Source organism: Miscanthus floridulus, chromosome 15, assembly GCF_019320115.1.
Source record: "Miscanthus floridulus cultivar M001 chromosome 15, ASM1932011v1, whole genome shotgun sequence".
Taxonomy (NCBI): domain Eukaryota; kingdom Viridiplantae; phylum Streptophyta; class Magnoliopsida; order Poales; family Poaceae; genus Miscanthus; species Miscanthus floridulus.
This window is the reverse complement of record NC_089594.1, coordinates 69,185,597-69,204,169: the sequence shown is the minus strand read 5'-3', so window position 1 is coordinate 69,204,169 and position 18,573 is coordinate 69,185,597. Positions and strand designations below refer to the sequence as shown.

Genomic DNA, 18,573 nt, shown 5'->3' with positions numbered 1-18,573 from the left:
GGAGTGGAGCGAAATAAAGTTGTGCATGAACATGCATGTTTTGCCAATATGTCATGACAAAGACTGAGTATTGTTTTTAGTTCCGTGTCGAGTTTTGTTTTGTAATGATATTGTTGAATCCATGATAATAAAGCTCTATTTGGTAAAGAGGTGGGTGTTCCCGTAATAATATTGGATCCAGATCTTTTGAAACTAAGTATTGTGCAGGTAGATCATTTTTTGTTGTCTGATTTGCATTACCAAATGTCACCGTAGCGTTAGCACGGGTATTATACTATGTGTAGTAGTGTAGCTTTACGTTGAGCGTGGTCTTACACTACTACAAAAAATATTTCTAGGGGCGGTTGGTAACCCTTTGTAGGGGCGGTTTGCCCAGCCGCCCCTACGCAAGGGTCTCTACAAATCATGCATTTGTAGGGGCGGTTCCCAGGCCGCCCCTACAAATCAATTTGTAGGGGCGGTTGTAGTACCAGCCGCCCCTATAAACAGGTATTTGTAGGGGCGGTTCAATCTAGAACCGCCCCTACAGTACGTTTTCCCGCAAAAAAATTCAAATTTACAATTCAAAATCGCGTTGCCGAACATCCCACGACAGACGTTCCGAACCGCGTTCACATTGCCGAACGCCCCGCGACCAACGTTCCGAACCGCGTTCGCGTTGCCGAACGCCCCGTGACCAGCGTTCGCGTTGCCGAACACCCCGCGACCGTGACTACAAGCACAAGAGTATTCTATAAACTACAATTACAAGTCCAATTCACAAGAATATATATAATCTATCATTAAATATACAAATTCCATACATATTGTTATTAACGTCCTAGAGCTAGCCTTTCAGTCTCACGAAGGTGTTGGTACTGAGGATTTGTACCTAACTCAGACTCTCGGTCATGGTAGGCGCCTGTGACATGTACAATCTGGTCCAATATGAAGTTGCAAAGGTCACCGACGAGCTCTAAGAGTCGGTCATCCTTGTATGGGTCTCTTTTTATTCCTTTCTCTTCTCTCCACTACAAGAGAACATGTTTCGATTTAGTATTTCATACCATGTACGAAGTTTTTATACTACGGATGAAAAGGTTCAAACTTACCCTTAAGGGGTGTCTCCTGTAGGCACCGGTGTTACTCATCATATAACATATATAGTATCCACAATGTACACTCCCAGGCCTCTGCTTGGGGCACTGTGTGTTTTGCATATGAAAATATTAAGTAATGCTTTTGACAGCCATGTAACGGAGTATTGAAGAAGTAAGTTACACTTACCGCACATAGTGTTTTTATAGCCACCTTTTCCTTCCTTACTGGATCATGCCTTCCATGATGATTAGTGACATAGAACCTAAATGCCCTGTTCGAATTATTTTAGCAAATACAACTTGTTAGTATCCAAAAGTGAACGTTACAAGTATGTATACAAACATATAAGCTAATGAGGATTGTCGATATGTATACGTCTTGAGAATCGATATGAAGTCTTTGTATGTCGCCGGGTCCTTATCTATTGAATCAAAGACCCATGCCATGCTCCTCCCGACATCGACGACTATACAAATCCAGTGGTTGCCGCATGGATTTAATCATAGAACTAGATAAGCTCTTTTTGCATCGAATAAAATATATTGAACAAAGCTTTAAGTATAGAGTTGAACTTACTCGAAGTTGTATGGTAGCCATATAGTAGAGTGTTATTGTAGATTTTTGAAAGCCAGGGCAATGTATGCCGCAACCTTAAGGGACTCTTCCCTTAGTTTCGCCGTACGGATGCGATCTTTCTCCCGAAGAGTCTTTGCAGCAGCTAGCTCTTTGGCATCCAGTGTCCACCGTTTAGGGTAATTAAAATTTGTTTGGGCTATAGCTTGAGGGTCTACATACCCGGCTTTCACACTTAGCATTTGTTTGACAATGTGCACTTGCATTCTATAAATCACGGCGTGGGTTAGTTACAACAAAATTCAAAGATTACATTCATATCATATCGGGAGGACAAGGACTTACAGGCACCACGTGCGAATTAGATTCATCTCTATTTCTCCCAGGTGAAAGCATGTGTGCATGTCATTGAAGTCAAAGACAATTTTCCCGGCTGGGCTTCCAAATGTGTCGGTGGGGAAGCATGCTTGTATGGTATCTATGCTCGTTGGGAGAACACGCAAGTACCAATCATAGAACCTTCTCATTCCAAGTGGTAGGCGCTGGGTGTCCCGGTTTGGTAGGAAGGGCTTGCCTCTTTCATATGTTTTCGGGCAATCCTTTGACCATTTGATGTCATCAATATTTGGATACTGCTTTGCAATCTGGTGAAGTTTGCTAGTTACGGCCTCCTCAGAACCCCGTGATGGGACTTTTTTTAACTTAGTTCTCAGGCTTGAACTGGTCATGGGAATACCACTTGGACACCGATGAGACGTCTTTGATCGGAACATAAATTGGCCTTATGTTGATTGGAATCTTCTTTCGAAGTTCCCATTCAGACACGTCCTCGTCTCCTTGTGCATCACCTTCAGGAGGCACTCGTTGTTCATGTATCGGCTGTGCGTGTTGAGAAGACTGAGGCATCTCATCATGCACTTGCTCGGTACGAGCTGGAGAAGGTTGTGGCATCTCATCAGGCACATGCTCGCTAGGAGGCGGGGAAGAATGTGGCATCTCAGTAATGTGGGGGGTCACGAGACGGTGAAAATATCTCCCCGACCTCAACAACTCGCTCCAAATTTAGGAGAGGGGGAGGCGGCGAAGAAGCAGTCAATATAATGTCCCGTTTGTGCCAGAGGATGAACTGCCCCATAACGTCTCCGAGTAACACCAGCCCCTCGGGAGTTGCGTAGTCTATCCTCCACTACATGAACTCGGGCTTTAGTGTATGCACCTCGACCCTAGTGTAGTCCGGCGGTATCTTATTATTGTGGTGTAAGCCACCGGGAGGATGTGCCACACCCGTTGCCACCTCCATCACAGTGTTCTACCGGCCGCTGAGAAACACCAAGGTGCAACTAGTTGGTTCCCGTATGCGATCGACTGGGGTTGTGGCTGCAGTGGAACCTTGGCTGCTAGAAACTTTCGGAGGGCTACCAACTAATGTCAGTTCTCCCGGCGGCGTCATTAATATCCGTGGCTCCGTAGACAGTCTTTGCTCCTCCAGCGCCTTCGCAACTAGAACCTTCACTTAGAGCTCAAGACTAGTCTCTCGGTCTCGGCCATGTTTCTTGTACATGTGCCTGTTCTCTTCGAATCCTTGCTTCCAGGGGCGGCTGGTGATTGAGCCGCCCCTACAAATAAGACTCCATTTGTAGGGGCAGCTCGTAACACCAGCCGCCCCTGCTGTTTCATTTGTAGGGGCGGCTGGTGTCTGGGCACCTGAGCACGCCACTGTAGAGACGGCTCCATCACTAACCGCCCCTACAAAAAATTTGAACCGTTGCTAAAAATCGTTTTTTATGTAGTGTTAGGGCAAGCCCGACGCTCCAGCGTGGCTGCTGACTTCACCCCTGCTCACTAGATACGGGTGCCAACTCAATAGGAATAGTTGCTTGTAGGCTTGTCAGATGGACTCGGAAGGTTCGGTAGCCTAGCTGTCGAAGTAAGTATGCACGTTGTGTGTGACATAAAAAGCTAAGGCATTAGACAAAGGAGAGAAGATGAGAGGTGTCGTAGTACAGATGTGAGTGTGGCTTCCATTATGAGTTTAGTACTCCCAAATTTCAGCATCTACATGTCATATGTCATGTAACTTTTTGATGAGACTACTAGTATTATTTGCTTGCATTGATGGTGCCCTTAAAGCATGCAAGTGCTATTTTTTTTTAAAAAAAAGAGCTCAGTAGCATCTGGAGAGCTAACCTTTTCCGCACTAAATTAACATCTTCCTCGGATTGAATTGCACATTCCATAATGAAGCAATTACTATCTCCCATGCAAGTCAAGTTTTTTTTCTATGTTCTATAAATAGTTGGGGTTTGAGGGTTTCCCTCTGTTTTTTTAATAAAAGCTTGTTCCCTCCCAAGATCAACACCACCCAAATGGAGAATCTCCAATCTTATGAACTCATCACAATCAAAATTGACATTTCCCATTACCGGATTGAGTTCTTCCATCAATAGTCTTGCACCGTGGAAGAAGAAGAGAGGAAATGAAAAAAAAGGACACAGATAAACCAAAACACAAATATATGCTTATGTTGCTTGGCGAGGCGAGTGATGCAACTGAGCATGCCATGGGATTCCATGACTTGATTAGATAAAAAGAACCCTAAAACCAGTCATAGGTAACTAAGGAACCAAACACTACTTCAACTTCAACCTAACACGATGATGCAAACACCGCCTCCTAGACTAGCAAAGTATTAGAGGTAGGTAGCTTTTTACCTCAAAGTTAAAATCAATAGCCATGCTTCTCTATATGCCATCATAATAAAGTCAATGTTGCTTGTAATCATGTTCATAGTTTATTTAAATTATCATTTTGCACTATATCATACTCGAAAAATGGAGTTTACCCTTTAAAGAGAGTTTTTGTAGCATGTGAGTGGACCTTTTTCCACACTAAATCTACCTTTCCCCCAACTTATCCGTGCCTCTCCCTCAATGAAGCCAATATTTCTCATGCCTAGTCAAGTTGTTCCCTTCCAAGCTCATCACCATCCAAATCGAATATCTTCAATCTTATGTGGAGTCAATCTCAATGCCTCCAAAATCAAGCAAGCTCGCCACCCTCTAAATCTAGCTCATAGGTGGGGCATCCAAATTGAGCTCATCGGAACCCAAATTGATCTTCCCTTTTGCAGGAACGAGCGCTTCCATTAATTATATGCTTATGTTGCTTGGCGAGGTGAGTGATACAACCAAACACGTAGCAGAATACCACCACTTGCACTAGATAAAAGACTAAAAACGGTCATAGGAAAACATCTAATGGAATCAAGCACTACTTCAACCCTGGTTCCCCACATGAATATCTAAACACGCCTCTCAACCTAGCAAAGGTTTAGAGGCTTCTTAACTAGCTTTCAACCTCAAAGTTAAAAAATCGCATAACCAACAGCTTCTTTATACCCTATCATACTAATGTTAAAAAGAAACATGAGCAAATTAAAAGCCACAAACAGACCATGGGAAATGTCAAATGTGCCTCTTAGGTTTTTTCAGTTTTACATTTATTTTAACCTTGCTCATGAGATGTTCGTGCACTATTTCATAAATCATTGTTACAATTGTCTTCCATTTTTTTCAAGGACAAGTCATATAAGTTTTAAGTTCTTAGAATCTTTTTTTCTTCAAAATTTTCAACCAACTCAGATGAAGACACATCCTATACTACTTGACAAGAACTAGATTGTATTAAAACCTTTTTTATTTGAGATTGTTTAGAGGGTGAAATATTTAATACAATATTTGCAGAGGTAGGATAGACCTTTAGTTTGACCTTGTCACACAAGTGAATGAAGTAGATTTGATTATGGTAAGGTTTTAATTTTAAATTTTTAGAGTTCAATCCATCTCCTCGTGAGTTATTTGGTCCTTTCACAAAGGTGTTCTTCGTGGTGAATAAGAATTAATTGGTACCATTGTTAGAAACGTGCCTAGCATAGCATACTGAAATCTGAAAGCATACAGATTGCAGTTTTTCCATGAAATCAAGCCACATCACCACTAATAGGCCCGTTTGGAATAATGAATTTCATAGGAATTACACAGAATATTATGAGAATAAGTTCAATTTCACATGAAAAACACATGAATAGAGAAAAATTCTTGCTCTCTAAACAGGGCCTAAATAGCTGAGTATATTTTTGACAGATTTGCTCCATGCACATCAGATGAAATAACTATAGGAGTGCATGTGCATGGATAATAGTTGCTCTCTCAGGTCTCCCAGCTACTGAATGAAAGTCTGAAACCCAGACAGTCCAGCGAATCCAGCGATGAGTGACTTTGCCTTACGGAAACATTTGAGAGCTGTAGTACGTGAGGAAACATTTGAGAAACACTCGTACGTCAGGCACGGACACTCCATTTTCATACAGCCAAGCGTCAGGTACGGACACACTTCTGTCATCTGTGACAGTGCAGCTGAACTTGTCAGTAACCTTTCTCATGATACCCGCAGCAACGTACGGTAAATTCTTCTAGTAAATTATATTTTCGTCCGATTTCATACTAAAAGTTATGATTTTTTTAAAGATGAGCCGGTAGAGAAAAGGAGATTCCGATAATTCAACCTACTTTCTACCGATTCAATCAACAGCAGTAGTATAATTTTACCTTTTTTATTTAGACAAATATTTATAAAAACCGAATTTTAAAATATACTGTAGAAATTAAAAAAAAATCCCCAATCCGGGCTACGCCCGTCTCAAGATTTCCGTCGCTCGCCAACCAGGAATCCAATGGAAGCCCATCTGGGCCTCGCAGGGGAACTCGGCCCAGGTCGACCAGCGTGTGTCGCTTTTCGCCCTTGCGCGCTGCCTCCGTCTAGGCTCCAGGGTGCCGCTGCACGGCTCCAGTCACCAGTGCGCCGCCGCCGCCGCCGCCGTTGATCTGCTTTAGGGCACCGCCTCCGCCTTTTTGCCCCAGGGCACCGCCGCCGGCCATCTGGTCGAGGGCGCCGCATCCGTATCTCTGCTGCAGCTTGCCACCGTCAGTCGTCAGGGTCTGTGCAGTGCAGGTATGGCTTGCCGACTCTTCTATCTGACAATTTCTTGTGACAATCAAACATATATTGGTTTGCGGCTTGTTCCTGTGTGGGGATTTAATGAATACTGCATCCGCGTGATTCGATTTCATTCAGAGATTGCTTCTTCTGACTTGTGCGTGGCCGAGATATACAGCTAGGTCCTACTTTTTGCCGTGCTAGTCTTGATAGTAGCATGCATATATGAGTTAAGCATATGAGTTCATTGTAGTACTGATGTTCACCATTGGAGCTGTGATAAGTGATAACATTCTTCGCGGTTTTCCGGTCTAAAACTTTCAGATTTGCTTGGTTAATGAAATTCAGATGTTTAATGCCAATTCAACAGCTCTATGTTCCTTGCCTCTCAAGACCATGTTTGTGTGTAGCCTTTTTGTTTCTTATTCTTCTGTATCTCTTGTTTGGTTGCTGTGGTAATATCATACTGTGGCCTACCACGAGCGGTTGACTGTGGATCCCAGAGAAATTGTAGTCATTGAGTTAATGAGGGTCAAGCTTGTTTTATGTTCAGATGGGTAGGTGACAATAGAGAAGGTTTTTTGTTCCTTGCCTCCGAACATTTGGCAGACTCCATATTTGTGTTTGGCCACATTGTCTCCATCATCAAATAGGTAGGTGATACAGAGGGAAAATACACACACACACTAGTAGTGTGAAGACATCTTACAGATCATCAAACTCACCACTGCAGGAGGGCAAAGGTATGCAGTGGCAGGTGAATAAGAGAGCAGTTACCCTTGTCTGCCTACATTTTTTTGTGTGTGCGCGCGCGCGCGCGCGTGTGTGTGTGGGGTGTTCCTTCCTAATAGGAAGCTCCAACACCATCAGTTTTAGGACTTTATTTTTTTAGGTGTTTTTGGAGATGCTCTTCAGGCACCAGAAGACAATTCTGTGATATTTTTGGTTGGAAGGATGGCAATGGCTATTCGGTAGTGTGCCAAATCCTAAAATTCTGAACAAAGACAGCCCCCTTTGCATTCCCCCTGCATTCTCTTCTCTCTCTCTCTCTCTCTTCTCTCTCTCTCTCTCTCTCTCTCTCTTGGCAACAATTGGGTGACCCGTGACCACCGTCGCTGCCCTACGCAAGGTGCCCAGGCGTTCTGATCCCTTTGCCTGTTGAGCCAACGACAACAATGCATTCACATGCTCTCGATGAAGGCTCTTTCCTCACAATCCACATCGGCTTTTTCTCATGATCCTCACAACGACAAAGGGCCAAGTCTAGAGTCCAGCCTGTATCCATTTTGGCCCTTTCCTTTTTTTTGAGCAACATTTGGCCCTTTCCTATATATATACCATATATGATCTGTAAAAGCAGGCCCATGAGTTGGGGTGCTCGTTTGGCCGTTGGGATTTGATGGCCCATTACCAGCGCTACTTGAAGCCCTACCAAACAGGGCCTTAAACGTTACTTATGTTTGATGTCTAAAAAAAGCTGTTCCCATAATTGTATACAACCGATTGTTTCACTAAAAAAAGACTAATATCTTGTTCTTCAGGTCCTTGCTGCAAAAACATCAAGTTTTATACAGTCGTTGTGTGCACTAGCCCCTTTCGATGTGCGGTATCGCCCTTGTCCTCTCCAGTGACCGCCTCGTCATTGTTCCCTGTGCCACTGCGGCCGCCACCGCATCAGAGATCCAGCACTCCTGCGAGGTATGTTACTACACGTCTACACCCTCCACAGCCTCCCAAACCTTCAGTTAAACGCCGGCCGTACACTAAACCTTAGCACCTAGGTTGATTTGGCTGCTTTCACATAACTGCAGAGGAAGGGCCTGTCAGATGAGCTGAAGGAGGCCCTGCGCCGGCGAGGCCCTGATAGTTTAGGCTACGAAAGTCGCCGCCTTCTCGCTGATGGCACGGTTGTTGGTGGGTGTTGACATGCACAGGACTTTGGTTGAATCTATGTATTTTCTTATAGGTTGTCGTGCATTGCAGTTAGTGATGGCTGCAATGATGGAGTAGAGGGTAAAGTCGGTGTGAGTGACTCTGGTGTTGCTGATTTGTTCTTCATCGGGGCAACACTGCATCTTAGGGGAGCTAAGCTGGTTTCGCAGCCACTGGTGGCCCCCACTGGAAGTGTCCTTGTGTATAATGGTAATGCCCTTGAGCTTGATGTAAAGTTGCTTCTTTTTATTTCTTCACAAATTATTGTCCTCTGGTGATATATGCTGATCAAATTAATGAAATTATTTCGTCTAAGGTGAGATATATGGAGGAATTCAGGTTGCAGATGATGAGAACGACACCCAAGCTCTTTTTACCTCTCTGGAATCTTGTTGTTCATGTGATTGCCATGCTCTTGGTAGAGATAAAACATGTCCTTGTTGTGGGAGTGGTGCCAAATCAGTTTTGCAACTCTTTTCCACAATCAAAGGTCCATGGGCTTTGATATACTGGCAGGCAGGTATTTTTATGATTGTGATCTTTGCAATCTGTTGGAGGTTCATCTTTCTAACACCCAAGTCATCTTGAACTTCCAGATGAAGTCAAATACGATTTGGTTTGGCCGCGATGCATTTGGAAGAAGAAGCCTCTTAGTACATTGGCCCACAGCTGATGATTCTCGCTTCATGTTATCATCAGTATCCCCCCCTTCATTTGCAAAGAATAACTCTGGTAAGATATGCTTAACTTTCAGGTGTCCATCTTTGCAGTAAGCTGTGGTTTTGTCTGTGCTTAAGATTTTTGTTTCTTTACATGCTTTAAATAGTGATAACCTATTCAATTTTCACAAATCCAATCTTGTTTTTGTGGTCTTTTCCTCTGCTACAGATCCAACAGTAAATGATTTTGTGTCAGATCGTGACATGTCTAACCATACTGAAGCTAGCTACTGGGAAGAGCTTCCTTGTGGGATATACAGCATCCATATGAAAGACATTGCAAAATATGGTGCACACATGAAGGAAGGGTGGATCGTGGAGGTTAACACACATAAATGGATGGCTTCTTCATTGAATGAATTGATTAAATGGGAGAGGAAACTTACAGTTCCTACCATGGAGAACAATTCTGTTGACAGAGGGAACCATCAGTTGTCTCAGAGCTTCATAAGGTCAAGAGAAGCTGGAGGAAATACGGATAATGGGATCACAAAGGCAGATCTCCTGTCAGATTCTAGTTTATGTGAAGCAAATTGCATAACACAGTCAGGTACATGAAACATTTACTACTGAAATTTCATAATTAAATCGTCTCAAAGAGTTACTTATACTGATATATTGTTTATGTTGATATGTACATTCAGCACATAGAGTATTGGTTGCATTAAGGGAATCTGTAATGCTGCGGACTAAAATGAACACACTCTTTCAGGTTGGCATACATGTTAAGTTTTAATTTCTTAATGCTGCTCTGTAATACCTATGGTCATTTAACAACTGTACCTGCTAATTAATTGATCAGGACCTTCTTTACTGAAAATAGTTACATCTTTCTTCATGTTCCATTACTTGTTAGTACATCAGGTTATACTGAGTTCTTTCATGTGGACAGGGTACTCTAAATAAATTTGAGGATGAAGAGTCAGCCCCAATAGCAGTCCTCTTCTCCGGTGGCTTAGACTCCATGATACTTGCAGCATTGTTAGACCAGTGCATTGATTCCAAATGTAAGTCTGACTATTAATTTTACTCTGTTGCATCCAAAGTTTCAAACTTTCAAAGTTCTTATATATTATATATATTTGCTGCTAGAAGATTATGTTCTTCATCTCTGTCCGTAAACTAAAGCTAATAAAGATTTCCAACAGGGACAATTGATTTGCTAAATGTCAGTTTTGATGGGCAGCTTGCCCCTGATAGGATTTCTGCAATAGCAGGACTGAAGGAGCTTCAGAGGATATCTCCGTGCCGGAGGTGATTTGGCTTTTGAACTTACTGTGTTCTTGGCCCCAACAGCTTGTATGATCTAGCACTAAATGTATTTGATTTTATTTAATGATACCTATCTTCATATTCTCCATAGTAATTGCACTTGAAGAACGATGATACCTGCACCTAATTTCCTTTTTGGGCGAATGGAATACCTACTATACCCTTATGAGTTCCTTGTCCATTATGATGTTTCATGTTCTTTGCTACGATGCACTCTTGCATCTTTACTTGTATGCTTTTCTGGCTATTCACGCAAGTTTGTAATTCATTTTAGTTTTCAGTTTAGCTATAGATGCTGTGTTGCACTGTGACTTTAAGCTGAAATGTTTGTTTTATTGTCCCTGTGTTCTTAAATTGCAGATGGCGTCTTATTGAGATTGACACTGCTTTGACAGACTTGAAAGGGGAAAGTGAACATGTGATGTCACTCATACACCCTTCAAACACCTATATGGTGTGTATCCTTTTATTAAAGCCTTATATGTTCATTCCATTGCTTTCCCATGACATAACATTAGAAAACATGCCACATATATTGTTTGTGCACTTGCACTCTGTTTACATGTTTGTGGATTTGGGGTTTTGGAATGGCAACATAAACTTGAAATTGTCTTTATTACCGCCTCCATTCCAAATTATAGTTCACTTTGGTTTTGTGACCAAGTTTATAGAAAAATGCATCAGCACCTATACTGTCAAAATTGTTTCATTAAATTCTCCATGGAATATTTTTTTGAAAGTGTGTTTATTTGAACTTGTAGATGTTAATATACTTTTTCTAAAAACCTGGTCAAAGTTAGAGGTTTGACTTAGGACAAAGCCAAAGTGAACTATAGTTTTGAATGGAGAGTGTAACTCATGGTAGAGTTATCATAGTTGAAACATTGGATCTGTTCTACAGGATTTGAACATTGGTATTGCTCTCTGGTTGGCTGCTGGTGGGGATGGTTGGGTGGATGGAAGTACATGTCGTATGCAAGACGGTTCTCGCTATAAGTACAGGTCGAGATCTAGAGTCCTTATAGTGGGTTCTGGGGCTGATGAGCAGTGTGCTGGTTATGGTAGACATCGGACTAAATTTAGGCTTGGAGGGTATGTCCATACATCAGTTTGATTTGTTGTACTAAGTATGATGGATATCAATTAAATTGTTCAAGCACTGTAATGGTAAGAATCCTATTAACTAAGCTTTTATGCTGCTATTTAGGTGGAACGCATTGGATCAGGAGATGAGACTAGATGTGCAGAGAATATGGAAAAGGAATATGGGAAGAGATGATAGGTGCATAACCGATCATGGCAAGGAGGTAAGCTGTCTTTAATTGGATTATGAATTTGAATGCCTAGCATTTTCAGTTATGGGTTTAGTTTCTTGTCTATCTAATGTGTACTACTGTACATCCTGTAGGCCCGTTTCCCATTTCTTGATGAGAACGTGATAAAAACTTTGTTGGAAATTCCATTATGGGAGATTGCTAAACTTGATGAACCTGTTGGAAAGGGTGACAAGAAGATATTGAGAGAGGTTTGCACATAATTTGCCTTACTTCAAATAGAAGCTGTTACATTATATGCCAGTTTGCATTGCAAATTAACATATACATGCTGAGTGCATCAGTTGTGTGGATAGAAGGTATTGTCTAATGACACAGTTACCAGGGTGGCAAATGAGTGCAACTGTTGCAAAATTCCCTTGAGAAATATAAAAAATCTAAGGCTGATTTGGTGATGGATCGCAGTTCTTTTTGTTACATGCATAAAAGTTGGCTAATAGCAATCCCCGTGTCCTATTTATGTAGGTTGCAAGGCTGCTGGGCCTACAAGAAGCTGCTCTTCAGCCAAAGCGTGCGATCCAGGTGCATATTCTAACCAGATACTTGACCTTATAGTGGTAAAAATACCCAACTATTAACAAAATCCTTGAGAAAATAGTGTTAAAAATACCCAATTATTAACAAAATCTAGGAGTATTGACTAACAAGAGGTAAAGCATCTTTGATAGTTAGTTGGTCCGATAAAATTGCACATCATCTCTGCTTAAACATCTGATACATGTCAGTGCCATAATAATTATAACCAGCAAGCATCATTTTCATTGTGTGGTTCCACGCATACTACAGCACAAGCAGTTTTTCGCATACAAGCTTGCACCTGATACTACCTCCATCCAACACTTTATGCAGTTTGGTTCAAGGATAGCGAGGGAGTCGAACCGGAAGAACTTCGGCAGCAACAGAGCCGCGAACCAGGCATCAGCAGGCAGCGTGCAAATTCACCAGCATATGCAATGAGCCAATGACAGCACGCTGTGGGTAGCATGTCCATTAACAGTTTACAGCCCCTGGGAGGAAGCTGATGAACACGTTTCTGCAATGGCGCGTTCACCAGAGTCCAGCTTCTCCAATGGCGTCGAAGCTCAACAGGCCACACGCCAGCCATTTCTCACCAATCAGCCATGAACACGTTTTAGCCACACCTGGTTTGGTTCTGTAGAGCTTATTTGTTGCATGGAGCATCATTGTCGGTTGTCACGGACCATCACAATTCACACATGCTACTGTCTGTTGTCCCTGTCTGTCTCAGGCTTGAGACTTTGAGTCATATATGATCCTTGTAATGACCGGACGTGGTTATAAAACCTAAAGGAAAAAGTCTATATTACTTCTCTCAACTTTCGGGAAAGTCCGTTTTGTCTCCCTAAACTTCAAAACTGGGTAAAATATCTCCCTCAACTTTTAAAGCCGTTTATCTTACCTCCCTGTTATAAGCAGTTTTAAAGGTGATTTTGTCTTTTTTTTTTATTTATTTTGGTTGAATCTTTGAAAAATCATAAAATAAAAAATTCAATTTTGTTGGACTCCACAAGAGTAGATCTACACAGTAAATATATAATATAGTATTCTTATAAAGTTTTTGCTGTGTTTTTAGATCTATACTTTTCTATAATTAAATTGAATAATTCATAGCTGCAGTGTAAAATTTTTATGGTGGACTAATTATTGTATGCTTAAACTATAGTAAAAATTTCATACTCATTGGATCATGTATAACTTAGTTATATGTTTATTTATATTTGTTTTGCCCGGTTTTAGAGTTTACGGAGGAAAAAACGGGTTTTCGCGAGAGTTGATGGAGGTAATATGGACTTTTTGCAAACCTAAAATGGCCGGCCGGCTGCTTTGTCTCAGGCCGTTGTGGAGCCTGTGCGGGCCATGTTGGGCCGGCTTGGGCCTGGCCAATAATTCTGAATGGTGTAAACAAAAGGATCCTCGTTGGAAAAAGTCCACAACGCCAGTGGCGCGTCCAATCGAATGGCCACGTATGCGTGCCCGCCCTCCTTGCTCCGCGCACCCCGCCTGGCGCACACGCGAATCCATCCAGCCCACCCACCGCCGCCGCCTCTCTAAGATGAGACCTGCCCACCGGCCACCACCACCATCTCCCCTTCGCCTCCCCGCCTCTCTCCTCCGCCCACCCACCCCACCGCAGCATCCCCTCGATTTCCCGCCCAATCCACCGCGCTCTCGCCTCGCCTCGAATTCCAATCAACCATTTGGAGGTTGAATTTGAATTCCAGCTCGAATCACCCAGCCGGCCGGCCAGCCGGGAGCGAGAGCGAGAGCGAGCTTGGGGAGCTCGATTCGGCCGGGCGGTGGTGCGGTCGGAGGGATCTGAACCCTAGCGCCGTCCGGATCTGTGACCCCGCGCCGGCGGGCGAGCTGCTCGGCGCCTCGGCGGCATGAGTGACTGGAAAGCGGGGGGAGGAGAAGCGGCGGAGATATGAGCGGAACCGGCGGCGGCGGGAGTGGCAGCGGCAGCGGGGACGAGTTCGGGCGGGCGGTGGCGCGTTCCGCGGTGGCGCAGGCGCTGGAGGCCGCGGGGTTCGACTGCGCGCACCGCTCCGCGGTGGACGCGGTCGTCGACGTCCTCCTGCGCTACATCACCCACCTGGGCCGGTCCGCCGCCTTCCACGCCAACCTCGCCGGCCGCGCGCTCGCCAACGAGCTCGACGTCATCCAGGCGCTCGAGGAGGTCGGCAACGACACGGACGGCTTCGCGGGCGCCGCGGCCACGGGCCGCTGCCTCGTCGGCTCCGGCGTCGTCAGGGACCTCATGGCGTTCGTCGACTCCAAGGACGAGGTGCCGTTCGCGCGCCCGCTGCCTCGGTTCCCCGTCCAGCGCGTGCAGCCGCAGCCCTCTGCCAGCCCGCCGGCGGCGGCGGGGAGGGAGGCTGGGATGAGGCACGTGCCTGAGTGGCTGCCTGCGTTCCCGGATCCGCACACCTATGTGAGCACGGAGGTGTGGGTTGAGCCGCCGGCGACCAAGGACAGGGTGGATAAGGTGGAGCAGGTGCGGCAACGGAGGAAGGCTGAGAAGTCCCTGCTCAGCTTGCAGCGAAGGCTGGCTATGGCAGGCGCGGATGGGTTTCGTCCAGCGGTTGCGATGGCGCAGGATAGTGCAGAGAAGGGAAAGGAGATACAGGCAGCTGGGACAAAGAGAAACCCATTTCTTGAGCCAGCATTGCCGCCTGGAGAGAAGGATGTATCTGAGGTTGATATGCCTCCTGAAAAGAAGAAACTCTCTGTCCTCGAGGCATTTGCGCCGGCTATCCAAGCTAGAACCATCAGGGTGGTTGATGCTGGGGCAGGGTTGGATCAAAATCAAAGGAGCATTGTTCCAAAAGAGAGGGCTCCGGTGCATCTTAAGCTTGGATTTGAAAAGAAGCCATTAGCAGCAGCTCTGAATTCAAGAGCCCTGGACCTGAGGGAAGATCCTTCATTCTTGAAAGAGGAAGCAAAGGACGACAAGAAGCGGAGAGCGGGTATGATATTGAGGGCATCAATGGAGAACCCGCAAGAACTTCCTCAGCTCTAAAGTTCTTTGTGGAGGAAGTGCGGTACCCAGAGTGGAGTTGCATCATGGTGTAATTGTGGAACTTCAGTTTCCAGAATCTTGAGGTACGTTGTAAACATTTATCTTGTGGTAACTCATGGTCCAGGGTGTCAATTGTTCTAGAGGCCTATGCGAACAAAACCCATGTAGTTGAAAAATCCTTTGGTTGTGTGCATCAAAGTGTTAGTGTATATTTGTATTGATTTTTTTGGCTCATGTAGGACAATGATACAGAGCTCTTACAAAAATATCTATGCATCTATTTGTTAGCTTTACCCACTTTGACTGTCTTGGATGGTAGAAAATCTGGGATGCTAATACTTAGTATCTTTTAGCAATTGAACTACTTTTGAGCAATAATTATTAGGAGGCTTGCTCTGCTCAGTATTATTAGCAATTGAACTACTTTTGAGCAATAATGATGCATGTTTATTTGCCCTGACATGTTCCATTCAAGAGAGTACAGATTGTACTGCATGCATTCACTATTTTATAATGTGCAATGTACAGCGAGGAGGATATACTAGTTTATGGGCCTATTTGGATCATCTAGGGCTACTTCTTAGGTGAGGCTAAAAATTAGCCCAAATTAGCTGGGGCTGGCTAGCTAGTTGGTTAGCAACTAGTTAGAGTCATCACTAAAAAAATTAGCCCACTTATTAACCCCCTGTTTGGATGGGCTGGAGCTAAAAATTAGCTGGCTAACAATTAGCCCTATGCATCCAAACAGGCCCATGTTAAGAGGAATTTAATCTGGATATGTATTGGTTAACCAACTACTTGGATTAGACTATCAGTCTTAAAAGGAATTCTGGAAGTTTGGTATTATGGCTATCCTGCACCCTCCCCTCCAATCAATTGCCTAGGACTGAGTGTTTATAGTATGCTGAAGATATGACAACACGGCCAGGATTTTGCTTGTAAAGTAGTACACACAAGAGGATATTTCCTTGCCTATGTCCTTTGGCATGCCTATTATCCCTTGTTGAGAAGCTCAAAACTGCATTATGTCTTCATATGTTGCTCTGGTAGATATGACAACTTCAATCGATGAAAATGCCTACTTTAGTCTTTGGTTACCTTGTTTAGGGTTTGGTTACCATGTTTTCCAAATAACAGAAACACGATATGGTTTAGGGTTTGGTTACCATGTTTTGTAAGCCATACTGTGACATAGGTATCTTTTCTTTTGTTATGACAGAAACAAGTTATAGTTTCATAAGATGGGATAAAAAATAATATGCCACCACATGATTCTCTATTGTGTTTTTTTTTTTGCTGCCTCTTAGAAGGTATGCAGGATTCTTTTCATGCAACCAGTTGAGATGCAGAATGCCTTAAGGGTGTTTCCAAACATATAGTTATGCACTTCTATACTGGTTTGTAAATTTATGAGAATAATACAACGAAGACAAGATAATATATAGCTAATGTAGCATCGTTCCTTAAAAGTGGAATTCTCTCTGAAACAAAAGTAACTCGTATTGATCACTGGCTACCTGGCAAGTGACAACTACATTTACATGGGTGCCATGCTTTTGAAAGCAGATATAGACCTGGTACAGCATTTAGTAGTCCCATAGTCCCGCATGCAGCAGTTAAGAAGCCCAAAGTTGAGTAGTTCACCACAGATCTAGTAATAGTTAGGCATGGCGAATCAATGCACCATCCTACTCTTATTGCTTTTTCACGTGTTTAGAGTCCAAACTATGAAGTTTACTTTACTGAATGGATCTAGGTTCTAGTAGGAATTATTTATTCCTTGATGACATTCTGTTTTTTTTAAATATATGGGATTTACCGATTTAGGGGGTGTTTGGTTTGTGGAATGAGGTAGTCCATCATCATCTCACTCCTTAATTTTGTTTGGTTTGTGGAATGAAATGAGTTGATGCATTATCATTCCATTCCTCACAAACTAGTAATTAGTACTAATATGAGGAATGAAGTCATTCCATTAAATTTGAGGGATGGATTCATGATACATCACCTTGTCTAGAATGGATTGATTCTCCAAACCAAACACTCCCATTAGCATGTCAAAATAAATTATTAATCTGACTTGAGGTTTGGTGATTTCTGCAGGCCATGTGTCCGTGATACAACCTTCCTCAGAAGCTTAACCTGCAACCTGGCTCTCCTTCCTCCACCTAGCATTTTCCTTGAATCACCAGGCGCTGATAAATTCTGCAGCACTGTAACTGAGTTCCACCATCTCACCGCATTGAACTTGGTTCTGCCGGCATTTCACCTTTAGGGGCCGTTCGGTTGAAGGGGAACGGGTCCCTGAAAATATTCCTGGCTGGATTCGTATTATAATTTAAATAGACGTCGTCAACCGAAATTATTCCTGGCCAGGTTTCAGCTTAACCGAACAGGCCCTTAGCTGTAAGTGGGTTGGTTCAAACGGAGCTGATTTGTGAGGCCGTGGTTCTTGTCTGAAGACATGGCATCCAAAAGAATGATGCTCCCGAGTTAGTTTTTGTAGCTGTATTCCCTGGTAGAATTGGAGAGATGTTTGTACAAAAGCTAACCTGATTGTTCTTACCAAGACTCGTCATAGACAGGATTGATGTACCTAGTGGGTTATTTGGTATGCAGTAGTGGTCTAACAGTGGACGAACACGCTTTCCAGATACCTGGTGAAGGACTCGTTTATGAGGATTGATTGATTGATTCTTGTTGGTCAGTTCATGTCGAGCCTGTTCGGCAGGACTGGAAAATAAACCAAAATACAGTTTTGACTGATTGTGGCTCCACCGGCTTCTCTTCTTAGTTCATTTTCTCAGTTCTAGATACTGTTCTCAATTCATTTTCTGCCTCCTCTTCTCAGTTTATTTTCTGCCTCGAAATCCAAAACGGCTCTGTGCTACAGTACTGCCTTATGGCCAAACTTACTCCAAGCTCCCGCTCCTAAGTCCCAAACTTAACGCGGTGAAAGGACCTCCACCATCCCTGTCTTCAATCAGTCGGTCTAGAAAGTGCCGTAACTCGTGACAAGAGAACAACAAGTTTTTTCTGCATCCATACCTAAGTATGTGCTTGGGATAATAAATCTATGACTTGCCTCGAGACTTATGCAACGACTGTTCTTTAACCGACACAGAAA

At 43.5% G+C, this 18,573-nt stretch overlaps 1 protein-coding gene across 1 annotated transcript; it reads left to right on the top strand.

The window, feature by feature from the left end:
• Positions 1-6,416: 6,416 nt before the first annotated feature.
• On the top strand, positions 6,417-18,216 carry LOC136506703 (uncharacterized). The gene is made up of 18 exons (XM_066501599.1): positions 6,417-6,663; positions 8,190-8,346; positions 8,460-8,562; positions 8,632-8,790; positions 8,897-9,096; positions 9,177-9,312; positions 9,469-9,849; positions 9,944-10,011; positions 10,192-10,306; positions 10,448-10,553; positions 10,932-11,025; positions 11,473-11,663; positions 11,779-11,878; positions 11,980-12,096; positions 12,371-12,427; positions 12,755-12,835; positions 14,436-15,529; positions 17,550-18,216. Exons 2-17 carry the CDS (start codon positions 8,248-8,250, stop codon positions 15,444-15,446), a joined length of 3,018 nt encoding a protein of 1,005 aa, XP_066357696.1. The 5' UTR covers positions 6,417-6,663; positions 8,190-8,247; the 3' UTR covers positions 15,447-15,529; positions 17,550-18,216.
• The last annotated feature ends 357 nt before the right edge of the window (positions 18,217-18,573 follow it).

What these genes read in the sequence shown, in the direction of transcription:
- LOC136506703 (XM_066501599.1), top strand. Translation starts at nt 8,248, where the DNA reads ATGTGCGGTATCGCCCTTGTCCTCTCCAGTGACCGCCTCGTCATTGTT. An exon ending in ATTTGCAAAGAATAACTCTG is followed by an intron (nt 9,313 to 9,468) that starts GTAAGATATGCT and finishes CCTCTGCTACAG; the next exon opens with ATCCAACAGTAAATGATTTT. An exon ending in AAATGAACACACTCTTTCAG is followed by an intron (nt 10,012 to 10,191) that starts GTTGGCATACAT and finishes TCATGTGGACAG; the next exon opens with GGTACTCTAAATAAATTTGA.